The sequence below is a fragment of the Trichechus manatus genome, unplaced genomic scaffold (assembly GCF_000243295.1).
Source record: "Trichechus manatus latirostris isolate Lorelei unplaced genomic scaffold, TriManLat1.0 scaffold00065, whole genome shotgun sequence".
NCBI lineage: Eukaryota > Metazoa > Chordata > Mammalia > Sirenia > Trichechidae > Trichechus > Trichechus manatus.
In genome coordinates, this window is record NW_004444001.1 from 4,236,645 (window position 1) to 4,260,353 (window position 23,709).

At 46.4% G+C, this 23,709-nt stretch overlaps 1 protein-coding gene across 1 annotated transcript in view; it reads right to left on the reverse strand.

Moving 5' to 3' along the window:
- Window positions 1–13,042, reverse strand: part of KCNK5 (potassium two pore domain channel subfamily K member 5) — a 46,717-nt gene extending 33,675 nt beyond the window's left edge. Inside the window, exon 1 of the mRNA XM_004379424.2 lies at window positions 12,792–13,042. Within this exon, the coding sequence (XP_004379481.1) occupies window positions 12,792–12,977 (186 nt within the window). The 5' untranslated portion in view covers window positions 12,978–13,042. The remainder of the gene's footprint in view (window positions 1–12,791) is intronic.
- Window positions 13,043–23,709: the final 10,667 nt, after the last annotated feature.

Consider the following 23,709-nt stretch of genomic DNA (forward strand, 5'->3'; position numbering starts at 1 on the left):
ATATAAAAGAGAGAATCGAGCAGAGAGACATGGAGACCTCATACCACCAAGAAAGCAGTGCTAGGAGCAGAGCACGTCCTTTGGACCTGAGGTTCCTGTGCGGGGATGCTCCTAGACCCAGAGAAGACTGATGACAAGGACCTTCTCCCAGAGCCGATGGAGAGGGAGGGCCTTCCCCTGGAGCGGACACCCTGAATTTGGACTTCTAGCCTACTAGACTGTGAGAAAATAAACTGCTCTTTGTTAAAACCATCCACTTGTGGTAATTCTAGTACAGCAGCACTAGATGACTAAGACACCGATCTTTAGGTTAGTAGTCAAGCACAAACCACCTGTACCACCCAGGGACCTTTCTGAGCCTCTACCCCATCACAATTTCAACTTTTGCCTCTTATCACGGAAGGAAGCTGGCACTCATGAGATTATAGGAACGTGCAAGCTGAAGCAGGCAGGAAATCAGGCATGCCAAACAGTTTAGTATAAGGACAATAAGTACCCTGTACCCCAAAATACTATCAAAAGGTTTTTGACCTAAAGGAGATTTTAAACGGGATTAGAAGTAGGGTGAAAAATGGCTCAGAGAAGAGAGGCCCATCCATAGCCTGGACCTGAGCAAGCCCTCACCGGGCCTCGGTTTTCCCATCTAGCAAATGGGCTGTCATTTGGCTGCACCTCAGAGTCAGGCTCAGAGAAAGCTCACAAGAAGGCATTTCTTCAGATGAATGGAAAGGGCAAGGACAGGAGCACACAAGGGTGCAAAGCCTGTGTATCTGCAAGCTTTTCAGAGGACTGCAGTGGTGTCACCCACAGCACCCACAAACACCTCTGCTCCCTTCCCCTGGGGCCAGCATCCTTGGTCAGCTGTGGAGGGGGTACCTCATGGGGTAGGCCACAGAATGGAAAAGCCCAATGAAGCTCGGGTCAGGCCAAAGGAAGCATCGACAAGGCCACACCCTTGTCCTCGACAAATAGCCTGGCCTTCTTCCTGCTCCTTACCAGAAGGCTCTGAAGATTAAAAAGCAGTTTCCACAAAGAAGGGGCAGGGGAGGGAGGGTGGTTTCCCTCCCCAGCACGTCCACTTGCCCTCTTGGTTTTGGAAGCGTGTGGTTTGAAGACATTCCCTAAGGGATTCATGCTCTTTGTAGCATCTTGAAACCAGCCTGGTTATGTAGCACGTGCTTAGCAGAGACCTGTTGCACAAGGGCCTGGACGTGTGCTCGGCCCTACGTTCCTTGAAAGCAGCACCTAGCCAGGTGCTGGTGTCAGACCTGTTGAACGTGTCCACACTGACCTGCCACACGCCCTCTGTGTTAAATGGCCCTTATTAACTACAGGGGAAAGGCATTTGGGAAAAGCTTATGAAATAAGTGATGAGAGTAGGACAGAGAATGCGGTTCATAAAGATGAACCCACATATGGAGCGCTCTGTATTCTGTAAAGTCACTCATCAAAGAGAAGAAAACAACGAACTGGTCTTGGTGGTTAACTCGGAGGATTACACACATTGTCTCACGTGATCTTCACTCCCCCACAAGCTGGGTATGATTAGTTCCATTTTCAGATGAAGCAAATGTGCTCAGGGGTTCACAATTTGTAAAGGCAGGAATCAGTATGTAATCCCAGGTTGGACTTGAAAGCTTATCCTTAACCTCCAGACAGCGTGGCCCCGCCCTACTTCAGCTTGAAGGGGGACAAAACCCAAAACCAAACTCATTGCTGTGGAGTCGATTCTGACTCATAATGACCCTATAGGGCAGAGTAGAAATGCCCCACAGGGTTTCCAAGGAATAGTTGGTGGATTCAAACTGCTAACCTTTTGGTTAACAGCCGAAGCACTTAACCACTGTGCCACCAGGGCTCCAAGGGGAAAGTAGGAGTAAATTTTTATAATGACAGCTCTCCCCGCTTGGAGCCTATGAGAATCTATAAGAGCCCGGGCTTGGCATAATTTACCAGGTAACAGCCTTGACCTTGTGAAAGGCTGGGCATCCGATTCTCATGGCTGGAACTTCCAACCTGAAGGTCCGTAACCTCTCAGCATCCCTCTCAGTGCCTAGCAAACTGCTGTGAACCCAGGACCCAAGAGACACATCTGAGAAAGTCAGTGGTCAACTAAAACCCATATGCTTACTGAGCATCTCTCCTGGACCTGATAACACAGGGCCAGGGTGAGGAGACACAGCCCTTGCCCATGTGGGGGTCATACAGACTAAAAAAAAAAAAAACCTCGTTAGTGTCAAGTCCATTGTGACTCATGGCGACCCCATGTGTTATAGAGTAGAACTGCTCTATAGGGTTTTCTTGGCTGTAATCTTTATTGAAGCAGATTGCCAGGCCCTTCTTCAGTGGCACCACTGGGTGGGTTCAAATCGCCCACCTTTATGTTAGTGGTCAAGCGCAAACATTTGTGACACCTACAGACCTTCATACAGACTTAGGTGCCATTGAGTCAATTCTGACTCATAGTGACCCTATTATGACAGAGTAGAACTGCCCCATAGGGTTTCCTAGGCTGCAGTATTTAGGGGAGCAGATTGCCAGGTCTTTTCTACCGTGGAACTGCTAGAGGGTTCAAACCACCAACTTTTGGTTGCTTAACTACTGAGCCACCAGGGCTCCTTTTCATACAAACTGGCCGTAATTCAATAGGCACTCAAAGCCTTCATGAATGAGTTTATTCAAAGGAATTGAAGAATAGAGTTGAAAGTACAAACCAGTACTGCAGTGGTTCAGATAAGGGTCTCCCGTCCACAAAGACAAATGGAGGGGCTCTACTGCATACTCCTTCCTACCTGCCACCCTCACGCTTCTCTCCCAGACTCAGGGACAAGCGTCCCCCTTGTAGGAAAGCCCCAGCTGAGCAGCTGCAGCCAGATTACAGTGGAGCATGGGAGGTGACAACAGCCAGAAGCACACAGTCCTGCCTAAATATTTCAGCAGGAAACCCAAATATTTAGATGGAGGAAGAGAAACAAGAATATACATTTCAAAGCCAATCAAAGAGACATGGCCACCCAGGGACCTTTTGATGGATGGTGTCTACCCCCAAGGAGGCCCAACTCAGGCCCCAGATCTTGAGATCCTCCATCCAGGGAGGATGCCTGTGAGGCTGTCTGGATCCAGGGATCCTCTAGAGGGAAAAGGTTTAACAAAGGCCTGGAACAAGGCAGGACTGAGCAGAGAAAGCCTTCCCTTTTTTCCTCTAGTGCAGGCAGCAGGGCCCAGATGAAAAGGAAGACAAAGTAAACCCTCATGTTTTCAGATGCTGACCATTAACTCTTTTGGGACAAGGTTGGGGATAAAATTTGAGGGGAATGCAAAGACTTGTGGGCAACTCCGGTAGATCTGCAGGGAGGCAAGCAGATTATGTGAGAAAATGTTATGGGGAGGCATTTTGAAGATTTATTGTCATTCCTGTTCCTGTCCCCAGATTAGGAGCTCAATGTATGGCATAGCCAGGAGTCGGGTGTCAGGAACAGACCCCATAGGGAGACGGGGACCAGGAACAGCAGTTAATCATAGCAAGGTACCTATCATGTGCTGGGTACTCTGACGAGTATTTATGTGGGTTCTGTGGGCATGAGAGAGAGATACTGTTCTATTATCCCATTTCAGAGATGAGGAGACTGACTACTCAGGGTCACACAGCTAAGCATCCTGAAAACCACCCATGTACACCACACATGCCCTGCAGTTTCCCGCTTCTAGGCCTTTGCTCCCTGTTTTTACCACCTTCAATGTAGCCTAACATATGGTAGGACGGTTCAGAGTGTGGGCTCTGGGCTCAAATCCCCATTATTCTACTTCCTGGCTATATGGCCTCAGGCAAGTTATTTTACCCCTAGGGGTCCATTTGGTTTCTTCTACTGTGAAGTGGTGACAGTAACAGCTCCTACTGCTGAGGCCAACAGTACCCACTGCAGAGGGTAATAGTACCTGCTGCAGCGAGTTGCTGTGAGGATTCAATGAGATTAAGCGTGTAAAGAATTTACACAGCCTGTGGCCCCATCTATCTTGGAAGAAGTACAGCCAGAGTGCTCCTTAGAAGCCAAGATGGCGAGACTTCCTATCACGTACTTTGGACATGTTACCAGAAAGGATCAGTCCCTGGAGAAGGACATCATGCTTGGTAAAGTAGAGGGTCAGTGAAAAAGAGGAAGACCCTCAACGAGATGCATCAACACAGTGGCTACAACAATGGGATCAAACATAGCAATGACTGTGCAGATGGGCAGTGTTTCCTTCTGTTGTGCATGGGGTTGCTACGAGTCCAAACCGACTCTAGGGCACCTAACAACAACATGGCCAAGTAGGTGCTCAATAACTGTTACTACCCTCCCACTCACCAATGCTACTCCTGCCCTTCCTGTCACTCCGACACCCTGTCTCTGCCTCCACTCGTGGGCAGGGCAAAGGCTCTGAAGTTAGCAAGGGGGATTGAATATCAGCCCTCTACCTAGCTGTGTAGACCTGGGTAAGTCACTTGGCTTCCGGTTTCCTGTAAAATAGGACCAGCAAGAACATCTAACCCATAGGACTGGTTCAATGAGCTACAGGTAGAGCACCAGCCCAGTGCCTGGAACATAGTTGGCACTTGAAAGAAAGCTTAGAGGCTGCTACCCACTCACACCTCTTATCCTTCAAGGCCTGGCTCAAGCAAACTCTTCTTTTTTAAGCATGGTAGCAAACATTCATTTCTCTCCAGGGTGTACTCTTGGAAACTCCAAGTACCGGTACTCACATCAGTCCAGGAAATAGCTCCTTACCCTTCTCCCTGGGTACATTAGGGGCTCCCTGAGGGCAGGGACTATGTTTTGTTCTGAGCCAGATCCCCCAGAGGCTAAAGAGTTCAATAAAACCAGCTGCCTTCTAGTCAACTCAGACTCATGGTGACCCCATGTGCGTCAGGGTAGAATTCTACTCCAGAGGGTTTTCAAGGGCTGATTTTTGGAAGGAGATCACCAGGCCTTCTTCTGAGGTGCCTCTGGGTGGACTCAAACCTCCAACCGTTTGGTTAGCAGCCACACGTGTTAACCATTTGCACCATCCAGGGACTCCAATGGTTCTACAAGCCTCAGGAAATGGAAACTGAATCCTCCAAGGGCCTCTGACCCTTCCCCATCTCTCCAGTCTCTACCATCTGCAACCCGTCCCTCAGCACTCAGGATCACATTTCCCTCATTTCACCACTGCAGCCCTGTCTTCTCTCCTCAGTGGTCTGAGCTCCCGAGAGCCAAAGCCCCTCTCTGGTTTCTGAGGCTTCACCACACACAGAAATGACAGCCAGCAGGGAAGGCCCCTTCCATGCCCCACCTCCACTTCACCCCAGGCCTCCAAGAACTTTGGGGAATCTGTAACTCCTCACAAAAATGCTAGAGGCCTCAGCAGACTATGCGGAGTTGGAGCTCACCACCCCCACTTTCACATAAAGAGGAAACTTAGGTATAAACCGAGAAGGCCATCTAACTGCGGGGGGTGGGGTGGGGGTGGTAAGGACACAGACCTTGGACCTCCCAAAGAGGTCACAATGGGAAGAGGGAGGTACGCTGGAGTGTGAGGGAAGGTGGGTTGGCTTCTTTGGGTGGGCTCCAGGCTCTACTGGCTTTGGTGGAAAAACCCGCCCTCCATCACAACAGAGGAGAAAGGAAGGAGGAGGCGTCCTTATCAGAACACCCATGGGGTGAAGGGATCAGCCCACAGAAATCCCGTTAATTTAGAATAGAATATTCCACTTCTTTGAAGTTGCAAACAGCTGTGAAGGAAGAGGGACATTTCTGAAATGCTGTTCACTCCCCTACTTGAAAACTGCACAAATTCGATGAGTTCAAATTCCTTGGCTAAACCCAGAAGGGTTTTGTCATCTGACCCTCACCTCCCTGCCCTGTGGTCGCAGCCCAGCAGACCACCACGCAGTTTTATGCCTCCCTGATGGCCTGGAAGGAGCCCTGGTGGCACAGCGGTTAGGCGCTCAGCTGCTAACTGAAAGGTTGACAGTTCTAACCCATCAGGCGCTCCTCAGGAGAAAGATGTGGCAGTCTGCTTCCATAAAGATTTATAGCCTTGGAAACTCTATGGGGCAGTTCTACTCTGTCCTATAGGGTCACTATGAGTTGGAATCGACTTGATGGCAGTGGGTGGGATGGCTGAGGGCAGGAGATCCACTGTCCCCCTTCTTTTTCTATCTGTCTTTAAAAACGTGGTTGGCATTCCCTCCACTCCAGGAAGGCCTCCCTCAGTCTTTGCAATATTATTTAGATAGCCATCCACACCTGTGCATGGATGGCCCCACTGTGGGGTAGGGCCACACCATACCTAGAAGCAGTAGTGGCAGCAGCAAACAATGAGCACATACTATATCCGAAGCACTCTTCTAAGCAACCTATAAAGCTGATAGTATTACTAGCCCTATTTTACAGATAAGGAAACTGAGGCACACAGCTCTTCAGTAACTAGTCCAAGGTCAATGAGCAGCCTGCCTTCCCAGGCCACTTCATAACCATCATACATACCACTTGTGTGGCACTTGGAGAAAGATCCCTGAGTGTGCTCCAACCATGTCAAGCCACTCCCCATCCTTGGGAAGACAGACAGGATGGGACTCCTCTGCCTCATTCCAGGGGTACTCTCAGTGAAATCTCCATGAAGATGCCCCTCTACCTTCTCCGCTCCCCAAAAGGAACGTCAGAGGGAGGTGAACCCATCTCACAAGCTTTCCTATAGTCACCTCTCCTCTCTGTATCACCCCAGCTCTGGCCAATCAGTTCTTCTAGTACCACTCAGATATAGCACCCGATTTGTACAAAGACTCTCTTGGGGCTCCATCTCAGGGGCCTGGTTTCTCTGCTCCCCAAAGCTTTGCACTTCCCTGCACGGCCCTCCCTCAACACATACACACACAGAGTTCAGAGGCTGAGCCCAATCAGACTGCAAACAACCAAGTTCAAGATGAAAGCCCATGGCCCAGGGTCACGGCCAACCAAGCACAGCATCCAAAACCAGAGGATTGTGTTTCTTTTAAACGCCAGGCTATAAATAGGGCAAAACCCCAGGAAAATACTTAGAAGTAACAGTCATCACCTCCCTTGCACCCCACTCCTATACCACTCCCCCTCCCACTGGAATCTTTCAACACTTGCTAATATCTAACCTCAGTAATTCTCCTTGCTATTACTGTGCCATCTGAATCATCCTACCAAATCCATTGTCATCAAATTGATTCCAACTCATAGCGACCCTACAGGACAGAGTAGAACTGCCCCATAGGGTTTCCAAGGCTATAAATCTTTACAGAAGCAGACTGCCACGTCATTCTCCCGTGGAACGGCTGATGGGTTCAAACCACGGACCTTTCGGTTAGCAGCCACGTGCTTAACCACTGCACCACCAGGGCTCCTTGTAATCATCCTAAGGGCTCTAGTAAAACTCTCAAAACAATTTAATAAAAATTCACTTTAACTGCTAAAGCTCCAACCAGGGCAGTTAACGAAGGCGGATTTATGAGCTTACTGATCTGGAGTTTTATTTGTTTATTTTTTGGCTGCCCTCAACTTTGAGCAGAACATAAATAAGAAAATGAGCCGTTAGGAAGGAACCTCTTTCTTCTACTTCCTCTCAAAAACCCAACTTTTCCACTTTCCACTTCTGCAGTCCTAGACAGTGAGACTTCAAGCTCGAACTCACGACACTGAGGCCTCCACGATCCTCGATAATCAAAAGATCCACTGTGTTCCCTTTACTTACAAAGGCAGTAAAGTGGACCAGTGCGTTTTACCATTTGTAACAGGTTTGAAACACAAAGGGTTTTCATGTTAACCCTCAGTTCTCTAGAAAATTCAATTAACGTCCCCCATTCTAAAGCATTTTGGTCACATGTCATGTAACCACATAATCCATGGTTTTATTCTTCAAATTTTGAGAAGAGGAGTGGTGTTAATAACAGGATGTCAGAACTTCAAAAATGGAATGAGCTTACTACTATAGACAGGAATATGTACATAACAGTATGAAGGGTCTGGAAAATGAAAGGAGAGAGGTCTGGCACACATGGGAAACCTCAGAATACAATAATACAATAATGCAGTCTGGAAAAGCAGCCGTGGTGGCACAGTGGGTAAGCATTTGGCTGCTAACTGAAAGGTTGGTGGTTGGAATCCAACCACTGCTCCACAGGAGAAAGACGTGGTAGTCTGCTTCGGTAAAGATTTACAGCCTTGGAAACCCTATGGGGCAGTTCTACTCTGTCATATAGGTTTGCTATGAATCAGAATTGACTGGACAGCAGAGGATTTGGGTTTTAGGGGGCAGTCTGGAGTTTAGGAGGAAAGGAGGCCGGCGGGATTGGAGAGTCTTCTGAGAATGGGTCAGCTATGTGAGCAGTCTGGGACAACCAGACTTAGATCTGGGGTGCTATAGTGGGGGTAGACCTGGGGTCACTTCCACCCCACTCCCGGGACACAAGGGAACCTCAGGAGCCATCACGAGAAGCCCATGGTCTCTCTCCCCATGCTAGGAGAAAGGGCAACACCATACCCTCTGATAGGGCCCTCTTCTCCCCTTTTCTCCCAGCTAAGTCCTAATTACAAGACCCCACTCTGGCATGAGGCCATCTCAGGCTGAACCCTCATGCAGAGTGCCTCCTGACCACCTGTCGTGGTTCTTACTCAATGTCTTGTTATGCGGAGCTTACTCATCTGTCTCCTCAGAGGACAGCCTTAGCGCTGCCGCTGCCGTGTCTAATTCATCTTTGCATTCCCAGAGCCTGGCCTAGTGCCTGGCACACAGCAGGTGCTTAATAAATGACTGTTGATTAACCACATGTGCTTTGTAATATGGCACACTTAAGATTTGAAAGCTGACTCTGCCCTATAAGATCTGAGGGGCGAGTTACATTATCTTTTCAAGCTTCAATTTCCTCATCCATTGAAAGGGAACACTGACTTCCCGAGGTAGTCTTCAGGATTAAATTAAAATGAGATGTACGTAAAGTGCTTATTCACAGTGCCTGGCACAGGGTCGGGTCAGCGCTCAAAACCTTCTTGCTTATTACTACTGCATACCAGCCGCAGGAGGCTGAGAGGGGCTGTCTTTCCTCCCCTTCAGCCCAAGCCTCTGCTTTTTCTGTGCTTCTAAAGGAGAATCAGGGTGGGGTAGACAAGTATGCTGCTTCAGCAGTGGAGGAGGTGCAGGTTAGTCAGGCAACAACATGGGAGAAGCCCGTGTGCCGATTCTAGGGGAAACAGAAAACAGAATTTCCCAGCAGATCAGAGTCCAGCCTGAACCAATTTACTAAGTTGACTTACAGAACAACAATTACATAACTTCATAACCCCAAGAGAGAGGGCAGGGTATACAAAGGTGCGAGCTCAGGAGCCAGACTGCCTGGTTCACATCCCAGGGTTTGCCTCCTGCCAATGGAGCAGTTCTGTTCTGCACATGTGTGGTCACCATGAGTGAAAATCAACTAGACAGCAACAAGTTTGGTTTTGGTGTCACTGGAGCCACTTTAAATTTCCTGTGCTCCAATTTCTTTATCCGAAAATATAAGGTTGCTATCAGGAAGACATGATATAATGCAGGTAAAGCACTTAGCAAAGTGTCTTGCTCAACACCAAACTCAAACCCATTGCTGTCCAGTTGACCCCGACTTGCTCACTTTTGTAAAGTGTGTCCACACACATCTTGCCTAATATATCTACCTTACTGGTGCCTCACTAAAGCCTCATTTTGCAGATGAGGAAAAGGAGGCAGAGGTAGGTTGAATGACCAAGCCAGATGGCAAGACCAGCTTGCGTCCTCTCATAAAATACAGATAACACTACCCACCATGCTTAGCACATAGTGGGTGCTCTGGAAATGCTAACTTCTACTATGGGAGCCTCTTCAAGTTAGGAAGAGGCTGGGGGAGTCATCCATCACTTGGCGGAGCAATCTCTTGAGAACAAGGATACAAGATGGTTCTGAAGACAGGGAAGAGGGTGACCACGTGGTCTGAGGCTAGCGGGCACTGAGCACTTTAATGTCAACCTCTGCCACCTGCTTAAACTCAGTTCAACTGCAATGTAAGCAGGGGAGGAAGCACCTGACCGCCCTGGGAGTATTTCTAAGGAGAGGTACGTTAACTCCCTTTCTCATGCATTTGAAAATGCACACACAATTTCCAGACTGCGCTCCTCTTCCAAGGATCCTGCCCGCCTCCCCACCCCCCCTCCCCAGGAATTCTTCCAGCTATGACTCCTTTATGATTACAATGTGATTCAGAACCAGCTAAAACACAGAACCTCTGGTGGACAATACCCAAGGAGCCAGATGGGAAGGAAAGACTTTTGAGTTTTCACTTTTCCTTAAACCAATTTCCTAAGGCAGTGCCCCGAGTCACAGATCTGAAAGCAGAGCAAAGCAGACTTCTGCAGACAGAAACTGATGCTGGCAAAATGCTTCCAATGGTCGGTTTTCATTTCTTGGGTTTATCTTATGAAAGGAGGGGACTTGTCCAGGGTCGAGGTTAGTTTCAGAGTTTTTTGGCTGAGAATGAGGATGGGGTTGACCTTGTTCATGAACCCGTCCACAATGGTCTTCAAATCACACTGGCCTGATGCCAAAATTCTTTTTCTAAAAGTTACCTGCCCACTTTCAGAGGCTAACTATTTACCGACTTAGCAGGACCTCAAAATAAGAGGCATTTTCTTTGTTCAAACACCTTACGGAAGCTGTCTAGCCTCCAAAGCTGCCACCAGCAGCTGCACCCGGCTGCCTAACCCCTCAACTCCCACCCCACCCCCTTCCCTTCTTCTTGTGTTTTGAAGTTTATTTTCCCACATTTAGCCTTGAATTCTTTCCTTCCTTCCCCTATGGTGGCGGAGGAGCAGCGAAGAGGGAAACACTTCGAGGGCAGCTCAAGGCTTTATCACCCCTGCCTGCCCTCTTCCCCTCTAAACAAAGCCCTGGAACAAACTAAACAAAAACTCGTTCTCCAGAGGAATTGTTTCCTCAAGGGAAATTATAAAGTGACCCCTCCCCTCAACATACACACACACTCTGCAGATGTGAGTCAGAAGGAACCTGCATCATCCCAGCTCTCCTGCTAATAGATGCTAAACCTACCAACTGCCTTTTGAAGCTCACCCTCCCCACCATCACCTCCCACCTGCCCTCATCCTGGAACCTGCTACAGGACAAGTGACCCTCCCCATTAAAACCCAGTCCACAACCTGTCTAGACCGTTCCTCATGGGTCTCCTTGGAGGGCAATCTCCACATGCCCGGCCACTAGCGGGAACCTGTATGCTCATCTGTGTGAACTTCCAAGGACTCAGGAAAAAAAGGGAGACAGAAATCTGGCAATTTGAACCCACCCAGAGGCACCTCAGAAGAAAGATCTGGTGATCTACTTTCGAAAAATCAGCCATTGAAAACCCTATGGTGCACAGGGCTACTGACACACACATGGGGTAACCATGAGTGGGAATCCACTCAACAGCAACTGGTTTTTACTGGCAACACATCCTCATGTTTTCCAAATGCTTTCAACCTCACAACAGTCCAGGACAGGAAGGTGGGATGAACACGGGTTAATTTTCACGGGTTAATTCTCACTGGTTAAGTCCCATTTTACATATGGGGAAACTGAGGCAGAAAAATGAGATACAACTAGATAAAGCATACGGTATTGGGAGCTGCTGTAGATTAAATGCTGTTCCTCCTCCTCAGACTTTCTTTCTGACATCTTTTGTCCAAAAGAAATGTGAGACTTTGGACAATCTAACCCGACTTCGCTCCACTTCTAGAGCCCTCACCGGGTGTCACCCAGGTCCTGGTCATTCCATTGGGAAGAGGCCACTAGCGCACCACGAGAAGGAAAGATAGGATGGTTGTGAGGCTAAGAGCCCTGGAGAAACTGGGTGAGGGCCTAGGTCCCCAAACTGGCAGAGTGCAAGCTAGAAGGCCAGCACACAGCTTATGTGAGTGAGGTCAATGCCATTGATGCGGCTGCACCCAGAGAGGATAAGGAGCTCCAATGCCAAGGAGGAGGAGATACTCCCCCCCCCCACCTCCCATTCCGCACACTCTCTCTCCCCACTCCCCAAGAAAAGTCCGTTTGTTTAACCTGCTACTTGGACGAAGTTTTCCTCCAAGAGGGGATGTCTCTGCAAGATAAGCCTTCCCGGAAGCAAGCTTGAGGGCGTCCGCAGCATTCTAGCCACCAACCCTCAACCCATGGGCTCGGTGAGTCCCCGCACCACCACCATCCCCCCACCTTCTCTCCTCGGCTCTTCGGAGGCAGGGGACTTTGCCCAGGCTGGGGCTGGGAGACCCTCCTGCAGCTCCACCGGCTTCACGTTCCAGAGGAAAAGCCGCGCGGCCGCGGCACTGGCCCGGAGAGGGGAGGTGGAAACGCGAAGGGTTGGCAACCGGCTAGGCTCCCGGACTCCGGGAGCGTCTCCAAGGAAAGATAAACGCCTTTATCCGCCCCACAGCCTCCCTCCAAGTAGGGAGGTACCCGCACAACCCTACCAAGCGACCGCGGAGGGCGGGCTCAGTTCACCTGGGGTCAACCCCAAGTTCTCTCCGGACAAGCTGGGCTTCAACGAGTCCCTATGCGTGGTGACCCCCGTGTACCCGGTAGAGGAACAGATTCCCGCAGCCTGACCCATGTTGGGACGTCCCCTCCTCGTCATCCCCGGATTCCCACTAGGTCTGGGGGCCATCAAAACCTGTGAGGGAACCTTCCCTTCATCACCGCGAAACTTCAGTCCGCTTCAGGTAAACGTTTACGGGGCACAGGCGGCGGCTCACCTGCAGGATCTTGTCCAGGCCCTCTTGGCCCAGGCACGGGAACTCCTTGAGCAGCTGCAGCTTCTGCGTGTAATAGTTTTTCTTGGCCTCCTTCCAATGCGGCTCCTCGAGCACCTCGAAGATCGCCGCCCCGATGGACAGGTAGAAGATGATGGCCGAGGTGAGCAGAGGGCCCCGGTCCACCATGACTCCCCAGCCGCCGCCACCAGAAGACAGCCTCCCCTTGCCCCTGCGGCTCCTGGTCCGCCCACCCTTTCAGCCTCTGGCAACAGCTGTTTGAATTTGGAGCTCCGCATGCGCAGTGCCCCGTCCCCTCAGCGCCGCTCGCAGACAAAGTGCTCGGGCAAGTTGGCCACTGAACGCGGGCAAGTGCGCGGAGCCCAACTAATGTGGCCCGGGGTAGGCTGACACGAAGGGGATCGAGAGGGCGCCTTGGACCGCGAGGGCGCAGGGAGCCGGGAAAACCCAGAACTCAACCCTAGAAAGACACGTGGGCCGCTCCTCCGCGCGCAACTAGCCGTCTGCGTGGCGCTCGCCTCCACGCGCCTCTTTAACCAGCGCTCTGCCCGCCCTGCCTGCCCTGCCCGCCAGCGGCAGACCCTGGAGGGGGAGGGCCCCTCCCAGGCCCCGCCCAGGCTCCGCCCCCACAGGTCCTGCCCCCGCGCGCGCGAGTCTCCGCGAGGTGCGCGCCCCAAGGAGTCTGGCGCTCTCTGCGCTCCTGGGGGCTGCCGCCAGGGGAGGCTGTGCGTTCTGCCCCGACCTCCGCGCCCCGCAATGCCCAGGGGATTGCCGCCTCTGGAAATCGGCTTGTTATTAGTGTTAGTGTATTAACTACAATGATTATGTACCTTATTACTGAGATCAGGAATTTATTTCTATTATTTTTATTGTAGTTCAATTTTGAATTACTGATTTTTTTTCCAAGGAGCCCTGATGGTGCAGTGGTTAAGCACTTGGCTGCTAACCAGAAGGTCGGTGGTTCCAACCCACCAGCTGTTTCGCTGGAGAAAGATGTGGCAGTCTGCTTCCATAAAGATTTACAGCCTTGGAAACCCTATGGGGCATTTCTACTCCGGTGTTACAGGGTCACTGAGTCGGAATCCACTTGATGGCAGTGGGGTGGGATGTTTCTTCCGAGAAGGCTTGATTGTCGCTTTCTGTCTCTGTCTTCCTCACAAACACCCTGACACACCTTCCTATAAGCCTGATGGGAAGGGGTAAAAGGGGGCTGGTGAAGTTGTAGACAATCAGAGGACATCAGGAACTAATTCAACCACAGACGCCTGGCTCCTCCCATTCTAACTTACCCTGGTAAGACCCCAACATCTGGAAGGCTCAGTGAGGGGCAGCACTGTGACCTCCCCCCCACAAACACACACTTTGTAACTCTACAGGAAACGCTTGACCTCTTTGATACTCTCAAGCCTATTTAAAATTGCAACTCCCCCACCCACCCACACAAACACTCCTTACCCCCTTGTTGACTTTATTTTCTTCCTAGCAATTTCTTCTAATATACTATATAACTGTATTTATTTTGTTTACTCTCCCCCCACCCCCACTGGAATGTCAGCTGAGGGAGTGGTGGTGAGGGTTCTGTTTTTTTCACTGATGTATCCACAGGGTCTGGTACAGAATAAAAAAACAGCAACAAAACATTGCCTCCGAGTGAATTCTGACTCATAGCGACCCTATAGGACAGAGTAAAACTACCGAACAGTTTCCAAGGCTGTAACTCTTTAAGGAAGCAGACTGCTGCATCTTTCTCCTATGGTTAGCAGCGGAGCACTTAACCACTGTGCCACCAGGGCTCCTTGGTACAGAGTAGACAATAAATATTTGTGCAGCGAATGAGTGAATGAATTTGTCAAAAATACATCTTTCTTCCCAGGATATTTCTCAGTCACCTCATCTTGCTACCATTTACGGAGTATCTATAAACCCCAGGCAGTACTACATCCTTTCTCCCCAAATAGATCCCTTTTCTCTAACCCCTTCGGACCTCGTACCCACCTTGCAACCACAGGCTGTGGCCTGAACCCCAACTTTGCGGTACCCCCTTCCATCCCTCAACTGGTGTGGAGACCCGCCTCAGACTTCCCTCCCAGGTCCCCCTCTCTGGATGGGGCTCACACCCATTGTGAGAAAGTCAGGGACTGCGGTGTGAACCGTTCACCCACCCAGCATGGGGTGGGGGCAGTTTGAGAGGCCAAAGGCTCTCTCTTTGTTTGGAAAAGTCTCTGCCATTCCTCTCCCACCTCCTGTCTGTGTTCTCTTCCTAAGAAAATAAAAGGCCTCTTCCTATTTCGGCTTCACTGCCTCTCGAAAACTCTGCAGAATACTTTAGGATAAATTGATTTTTATTTAAAGCTTTATAATTTCTAGTTGCTGTATCCTTCCACTTAGCTATTTCTCTATTTCCCTGCCCCATTCTCTTTCTGGCTGTCTCCTCATTCTTGCTTTCTGTTGACTTTTCCCTTGTTGTTGTTGTTAGCTGTGACCCCATGGACAACAGAACAAAACAGGTCCTGTGCCATCTCCATAATCAGTTGTAGATCGGACCGTTGTGATCCATAGGGTTTTCACTGGCTAATCTTCAGAATTAGATCCCCAGACCTTTCTTCCTAATCCGTCTTAGTCTGGAAACTCCACTGAAACCTGTTCAGCATCATAGCAACACAGAAGCCTCTATTGACAGTGACTGCACTTGAGGTGGATTGGCTGGAAATCAAGCCTAGGTCTCCCGCTGGAAGGCAAAAATTCTGCCACGAAACCACCAATGACCTCATGCCCTTCCCTTCTCTTCCAGTATTTTTCCAAACCACTTTACCTCACTCTCTATTCCTCCTTCTCCTATCTCTCTCTTTCCTTTGTCTCCATCCAGGATGAACTTGCTTCTCTTCCTTCATTGTTCTCCCCTCTCCCACCCTCCCATTCCCAACCACACATTTGGATCAACAATTTTCAAATTTTCCATGAAGATTAGGGGCACACACAGCAACATGTATTATCCTCTATCTCTGCACAGCAACCAGTGGGGACTTTTAAAAATACACCTACTCCTCATTTATTGACTGTCTCATTATCTGACATTTCACATTCATGAAAACAGTAAAAAATCTACTATATGACCATTTTTCACATTAACCATGTACAGCTGACTGACAGTAACACTTTCATGACCAGTGGGACATATTGCACCCACCTACATTTTTAGCCTCTTAGATCCAGAGAGACATATGCGTCCCACATAATATTTTGTAATCTGATGTGGTCATCCTCCATTTTCACATAGTGCTGGTTTTTGCATACCAACCTGGTCTTTGGAACCTATGTCAATAAATGAGGAGTGGGTGTATAAGAAGAATTGAAACCAATTAATATCCAGACAACATGAGCGTCAAGAATAAAAAATGAAAAAGTAGGCATATTGATTCATGAGGTGCTCAAGTATTTTCTTAAACACTGCTGATAAATCTTACAGTTTATCTTATTTCTGATTATTATATTTACTGAATTTACAAATTAGAATTAAAAAAAAAAAAAACCCATTGCCACCAAGTCGACTTCAACTCACAGCAACCCTATAGGACAAAGTAGAACTGCCTCATAGGGTTTCCAAGGAGCAGCTGGTGGATTCGAACTGCTGACCTTTTGGCTAGCAGCCGAGCTCTTAACCACTGCGCCACCAGGGTTCCAAATTAGATTTAGAACTTGTAAATTCAATTTAATAAATATAATAATCAGAAAAAGAGTGCCATCTTCTGAAAGGAAATTAGCTTTAATTTGGACTTGAGGCTCACCTTGGTAGCAGTGATAACTAGAACTTAACAGGGGTCCTGTCACGAGAAATTGGCAGAACAGATCAGTCGTTATCTCAAGGTCAGCCTCCCAGGCTCCAGCCACAAAAAAAAAGCCACAAGCAGGCACCTTTGTTTCTTCCTCATTTCAATTAGGTGAAGGGATTATTTACTTGGTGAGATGGAACTTTAATAATCCTTTCATTATACTCAAACACTATCTGTTAATTTCTGTTTAGGAACAAATATTTCTATTTTTATTCTGTTTAAAATTTCAGAGGATTTTCCCTCTGAAACTCATGTCTGAGCAAAGAAGGTATATAAAAAGCCATCAATATAAAAATAATTAATGTCACTCATTTGTGCATGTAAGAAAATGTTGACATAGCAAATATTTGTCATATCTATTATTACCACAATAAAAAAAAGCCATCAAGAGCGTAACATTGTTCAACATCACGATTACTTGAAAGCCTTGTTTCCTTAAATTAATAAAAGAAAAAAGCTTTATTTTTATTTTTGTTCTTGTTATATTGCTTGAAAGACAGACAATGTCAAATGCCTTATAAAATAGCTTGCGTTATGAAAGATTATCAATTATTTTATAAACTTGCTCTAGTTCTAATGGATCATTTGGGAACATGAGGGACATATCTGTTAAGTTTTCATGTGTACAAATCCTCTACTTATTAAGTTAGAATGTTTTCTGAGTGGTAAATTCAATGTACATGATAAGGTAACTCTCATGTTTTATGCCAGGAAAAGCAAAATCAAATCACAAAACATTAATTCATAAGGACATAGTAAAGGATGTAGTAAAAAATTAGAACTTGTAAATTCAATTTAAGATATTTGAAGTTGCAAGAATTCACTTGGACTTGCAGCTATGTAACAATAATTAAGTCATGTTACTTTGGCAGGATTTCGGTTACTTTTAACATCGAAGCTACATGTCCTTCACACTGAGAGCCAGTTAAGCTATAGAGAAACATGCCTTTGTTGGTTAAGAGCAGTGCATGAATTATTTGTATTTGAAGGTTTCAGATGGAGTCTCCGTGTGGTGCAAATGGTTAATGTGCTCAGCTGCTAACAGAAGTGTGAGTCCATCCAGAGGTCCCTCATAAGAAAATCTTGTTGATCTACTACCCAAAAATTAACAACTGAAAACCTCATGGAGCACAGTTCTACTGACACACATGGAGTTGCCATCAGTTGGAATGTTAAGCATTGCCCTCTACGTAAGATGCCTTTTAAAAGCTAGGGAAAGAGTATGGCATTAAGATCTTAACACTTTACTTCTGTGGATACTAACCTATCATTTGTTTGTATTGGTCACTTTGAGTATGAAAGTTTTTATGTTTCTCCAGAAAAATGCATCCATGTGCATACCCACCAGATTTTTAGCTCTGATGCTTCACAGACCCTCCACAGCTGCTCCGGGCTGGAAGAGTCCACAGGCGCCATGAATGGGGAGGTTTGGGGTGACTGAGGAGGTGCTGGTTGGTAAGGAGAATGAAGTAGAAGAAGGTGAGTGGAAAGGGTAGGGGGCACTAGGACTGACTTTACAAATTTGCCTGTAACAATAGTAAGGTGCTTTTTAAGTGCTCACTTAGTGCTGAATATTTAGTAAACACTAAATGAGACAAGGCTTATGGATATTATCCTATCACTGACAGTGTCGTACTACAGAATAGATCCTAAAATGGACAGATCCATATGCCTACAAGGAAGACCAGTTAATAAGATTATTATTCAAATTTACACACCAACCATTAATGTTAAAGATGAAGAAATTGAAATTTTTTACCAAACTCTACAGTCTGAAATTGATCAAACATGCAAGCAAGATACATTGATAATTACTAGTGATTGGAATGCAAAAGTTGGAAACAAAGAAGGGTTGGTAGTTGGAAAATATGGCCTTGGTGGTAGAAACAACGGTAGAGATCGCTTGAAAGAATTTTGTAAGACCATCCACTTATTCATTGCAGAAACCTTTTTTCAACATCATAAATGCTGACTATACATGTGGACCTTGCCAGATGGAATAATACGAATCAAATCAACTATATCTGTGGACAGAGGTGATGGAAAACCTCAATATTATCAGTCAGAACAAGGCCAGGGGCCAACTGTGCAACAGACCATCAATTGCTCATATGCAAGTTCAAGTTGAAACTGAAGAAAATTAGAAAAAGTCCACGAGAGCCAAAGTATGACTTTGAATATATCTCACCTGAATTTAGAGACCATCTCAAGAATAGATTTGATGCATTGAATGTTAATGACTGAAGACCAGACAAGTCATAGGATGACATCAAGGACACCATACTTGAAGAAAGTGAAAGGTCATTAAAAAGACAGGAAAGAAAGAAAAGACCAAAATGGATGTCAGAAGAGACTCTGAAACTTGCTCTTGAACACAGAGCAGCTAAAGCAAAAGGAAGAAATGAAGAAGTAAAAGAACTAAACAGATGATTTCAAAGTGCAACTCTAGAAGACAAAGTAAAGTATTTTAATGAAATGTGCAAAAACCTGGAGTTAGAAAACAAAAAGGGAAGAATATGCTTGGCAATTCTCAAGCTGGAAGAACTGAAGAAAAAATTCAAGCCTTGAGTTGCAATATTGAAGGATTCTATGGGCAAAATATTGAACGACTCAGGAAGCATCAAAACAAGATGGAAGGAATACACAGAGTCACTGTACCAAAAAGAATTGGTCAACGTCCAACCATTTCAGGAGGTAACAAATGATCAAGAACCAATGGTACTGAAGGAAAAGGTCCAAGCTGCCCTGAAGGCATTGGTGAAAAACAAGGCTCCAGAAACTGAGGGAATATCAACTGAGATATTTCAACAAATGGATACAGCGCTGGAAGTGCTCACTCGCTATGTCAAGAAACTTGGAAGACAGCTACCTGCCCAACCGACTAGAAGAGATCCATATCTGTGCCCATTCCAAAGAAAGGTGATCCAACAGAATGTGGAAATTATCAAACAATGTCATTAATATCACATGCAGGTAAAATTTTGCTGAAGATCATTCAAAAGTGGTTGTGCAGCACATCAACAGGAAACTGCCAAAATTCAAACCAGATTCAGAAGAGGATGCGGATGAGGGATACCATTGCTGATGTCAGATGGATCTTGCTTGAAAACAGAGAATACCAGCAAGATGTTTACCTGTGTTTTATTGACTGTCTTAGTCCTCTAGTGCTGCTGTAACAGAAAGACCACACGTGGATGGCTTTAAGAAAGAGAAATTTATTCTCTCACAGTCTAGTAGGCTACAATTCCAAATTCAGGGGATCAGCTCCAGGGGAAAGCTTTCTCTCTCTCTCTCTGTCGGCTCTGAAGGAAACTTATTGTTATCAAAATAACTAGGAGCTTCTCCTTGCAGGAACCCTAGGTCCAACAGACACACTTTGCTCCTGGTGCTTCTCTCTTGGTAGTATGAGGTCTCAAGTCTCTGCTTGCTTCCCTTTCCTTTTATCTCTCGTAAGATAAAAGATGGTGCGGGCCACGCTCCAGAGAAATTCCTTTTACATTGGATCAGGGATGTGACCTTAGTAAGGGTGTTACAATCCCACCGTAATCCTCTTTAACATAAAATTACAATCACAAAATGGAGGACAACCACACAATACTGGGAATCACGGCCCAGGCACATTGATACACACATATTTTGGGGGACACAATTCAACCCATGACATTGACTATGCAAAGGCATTCGACTGTGGAGCATAACAAATTATAGATAACACTGAGAAGAATGAGAATTCCAGAACACTTAAGTGTGCTCATGCAGAGCCTGTATAGATCAAGAGGTAGTCATTCAAACAGAACAAGGGAATACTGAGTGGTTTAAAATGAGGAAAGGTGTGAGTCAGGGTTGTATCCTTTCACTATACTTATTCAATCTATATGCCGAACAAATAATCTGAAAAGCTGGACTATATGAAGAAGAACATGGCATCAGGATTAGAGGAAGACTAACAACCTGTGATATACAGATGATACAACCTAGCTTGCTGAAAGTGAAGAGGACTTGAAGCGCTTACTGATGAAGATCAAAGACTACAACCTTCCGTATGGATTACACCTCAATGTAAAGAAAACAAAAATCCACACAACTGGACCAATAAGCAACATCATGATAAATGGAGAAAAGACTGAAATTGTCAAGGATTTCATTTTACTTGGATCCACAATCAACGCCCATAGAAACGGCAGTCAAAAAATCAAATGATGTATTGCACTGGGCAAAGCTGCTGCAAAAGACCTCTTTGAAGTGTTAAAAAGCAAAGATGTAAAATGGTACAACCACTTTGGAAAACAACATGGTGCTTTCTTAAAAAGCTACAAGTAGAAACAGCATACAGTTCTGCAATCTCACTCCTAGGAATATACCCTAGAGAAATAAGAGCCATCACACAAATAGACACATGCACACTCATGTTCATTGCAGTACTATTCACAATAGCAGAAGGATAGAAACAATCTAAATGCCCATCAAGAGATGAATAGATAAACAAATTATGGTACGTAACACAATGGAATACTACCCAATGGTAAAGAACAATGATGAATCCTCCAAACATCTCACAACATGGATGAATCTGAAGGGCATTATGCTGAGTGAAGTAAGTCAGTCACAAAAGGGCAAATATTGTATGAGTCTACCATTATAAGAACTCAAGGAAAGGTTTACACACAGAAAAAAACATTCATTGATGGTTATAAGGGTGGGGAGGTGGGGGGAATCACTAACTAGATAGTAGACAAGTGTCAACTTTGGGGAAAGAAAAGACAACACACAATATAGGATCAGTCACCACAACTTGACCAAAGCAAAGGCATAGACGTTTCCTGGACACACCCAAACACCTTGGGGGACTGAGGTGCTGGGGCCTGGGGATCATAATCTTGGGGGACATCTTAGTCAATTAGCATGACATAGTTCATAAAGAAAATGTTCTACATCCCACTTTAGTAAGTAGTGTCTGGGGTCTTTAAAGTTTTCGAGCGGTCATCTAAGATATATCTATTGGTCCCATCCCATCCTGAACAAAGGGAATGAAGAAAACCAAAGACAAAAGGAAAATATTAGCCCAAAGGAGTGAAGAATCACATGAACCAGAGCCTCCACCAGCCTGAGCCCAGAAAAACTAGATGGCGCCTGGCTACCAGCACCAATCGCTCTGACAGGGAACACAACACAGAGTGCTGGACAGAGCAGGAGAAAAATGTAGAACAAAGTTCAAATTCATGAGAAAAGATCAGACTGACTAGTTTTACAGAGACTGGAAGAACTCCTGAGACTATGGCCCCTGAACACTCTAACTTAGAACTGAAGCCATTCCTAAAACACACTTTTCAGACAAAGATTAGACAGGCCTATAAAACAAACAATAACACACTCGTGGAAAGTGCTTCTTAGATCAATCAAATACAGGAGACCAAATGGGCCACTCCTACCCAAAAGCAAGATGAGAAGGCAGGAAGGGACAGGAACTGGACAAATGCACACAGGGAACCAGAGGTGGAGAGGGGGAGCATGCTGTCACATTGTTGGGATTGCAACCAATGTCGCAAAACAATGTGTGTATAAATTTTTGAATGAGAAAGTAACTTGAGCTGTAAACTTTCACCTAAAGCACAAGAAAATTTAAAAAAAAAAAGCAAAGATGTTACTTTAAGAACTAAGGTGCACCTGACCCAAGCCATGATATTTTCAATGGTCTCATATGCATGTGAAAGCTGGACAATGAATAAGGATGACCAAAGAAGACCTGATGCCTTTGAATTATGGCGCTGGCAAAGAATATTGAATATACCATGAAACTGTCAGAAGAACTAACAAGTCTGTCTTAGAAGAAGTGCAGCCAGAATACTCCTTAGAAATGATGATGGTGAGACATATTATCAAGAGGGACCAGTCCCTGGAGAAGGACATTATTCTTGGTAAAGAAGAGGGTCATCAAAAGAGAAGACCCTCAGTGAGATGGATTGACACAATGGCTGCAACGATGGGCTCAAGCATACCAACAATTATGAGGCTGTTGCAGGATCGGGCAATGTTTCATTCTGTTGTACATAGGGTCACTACGAATAGGAACTGGCGCGACGGCACCTAACAATAACAAATGAGACAGCGCAGATAAATAAATTATTTAGCCATTATTGTTATCTCAAAGTCCCTGGGTAGTGCAAGCAGCTTGCCATCAGCTATTAACCTAAAGGCTGGCGGTTCGAGCACACCCAGAGGCGCTAGGAAAGAAAGACCTAGCTATTTGTTTCTATAAAGATTTAAAAAAAAACTGCCCTCCAGTCAATTCCGATTCATGTCAGTTCCATGTTTTTCAGAGTAGGACCATGCTCCACAGGGTTTTTAACACTGTGACCTTTTGGTTAGTAACCCAGCACTTAACTGTGCCACCCAGGACTCCCTGTAAAGATTACAGCAAGAAAACCCTGTGGAGCACTTCTACTCTGACACACATGAGGTTGCCATGAGTTGGAATCAACTAGCTGGCAACAAGTTTTTTTTTTTTTCTTCTGTATTATCTCATTTAAAGGCTGCAATGACACCATTTGTGTTATTAACCCATTTTACAGAGGAGAAAGCTGAGGCAAAATAACTTATTCAAGATTCCCAGGGTCACCTGAGTTGAGAGGCCACGGCTCTTCTCATTACACTTTACCTAAGCATGTGCTGTCACCACCATCCTGTGGACTTCTCTGGTTCCTGGAAGCCTCCTGGTTACCTTCAATGCCGGGACTACTCTCCATGCTGGCCCAGCCCCACCCCCACTCATTGTTGGGTGACTGGGTCCACCTGGCAGCCCAACATGGATGCCCCTCTTGTCTCTCTGTCCTGTGGTGAGCAGCTTCATCTGGAGCCTGGGGTATGTCTTTGGGAGATTGTGACTTGTCCCAAATGGCCTCTTCTAGCCGGCTCCCTTTGGTATTCACCCTCCACGCAAATGGGGGCACTGGGGATAAGAAGAATAAATAGTCTGCGGGGACACTTGCTCTTCTATGTAAAGATGACAATGCTAAAGTGACCCTGCCATTGTCTTTGGGTGACTGTTTATAATGCCTCATATGTATACGTTC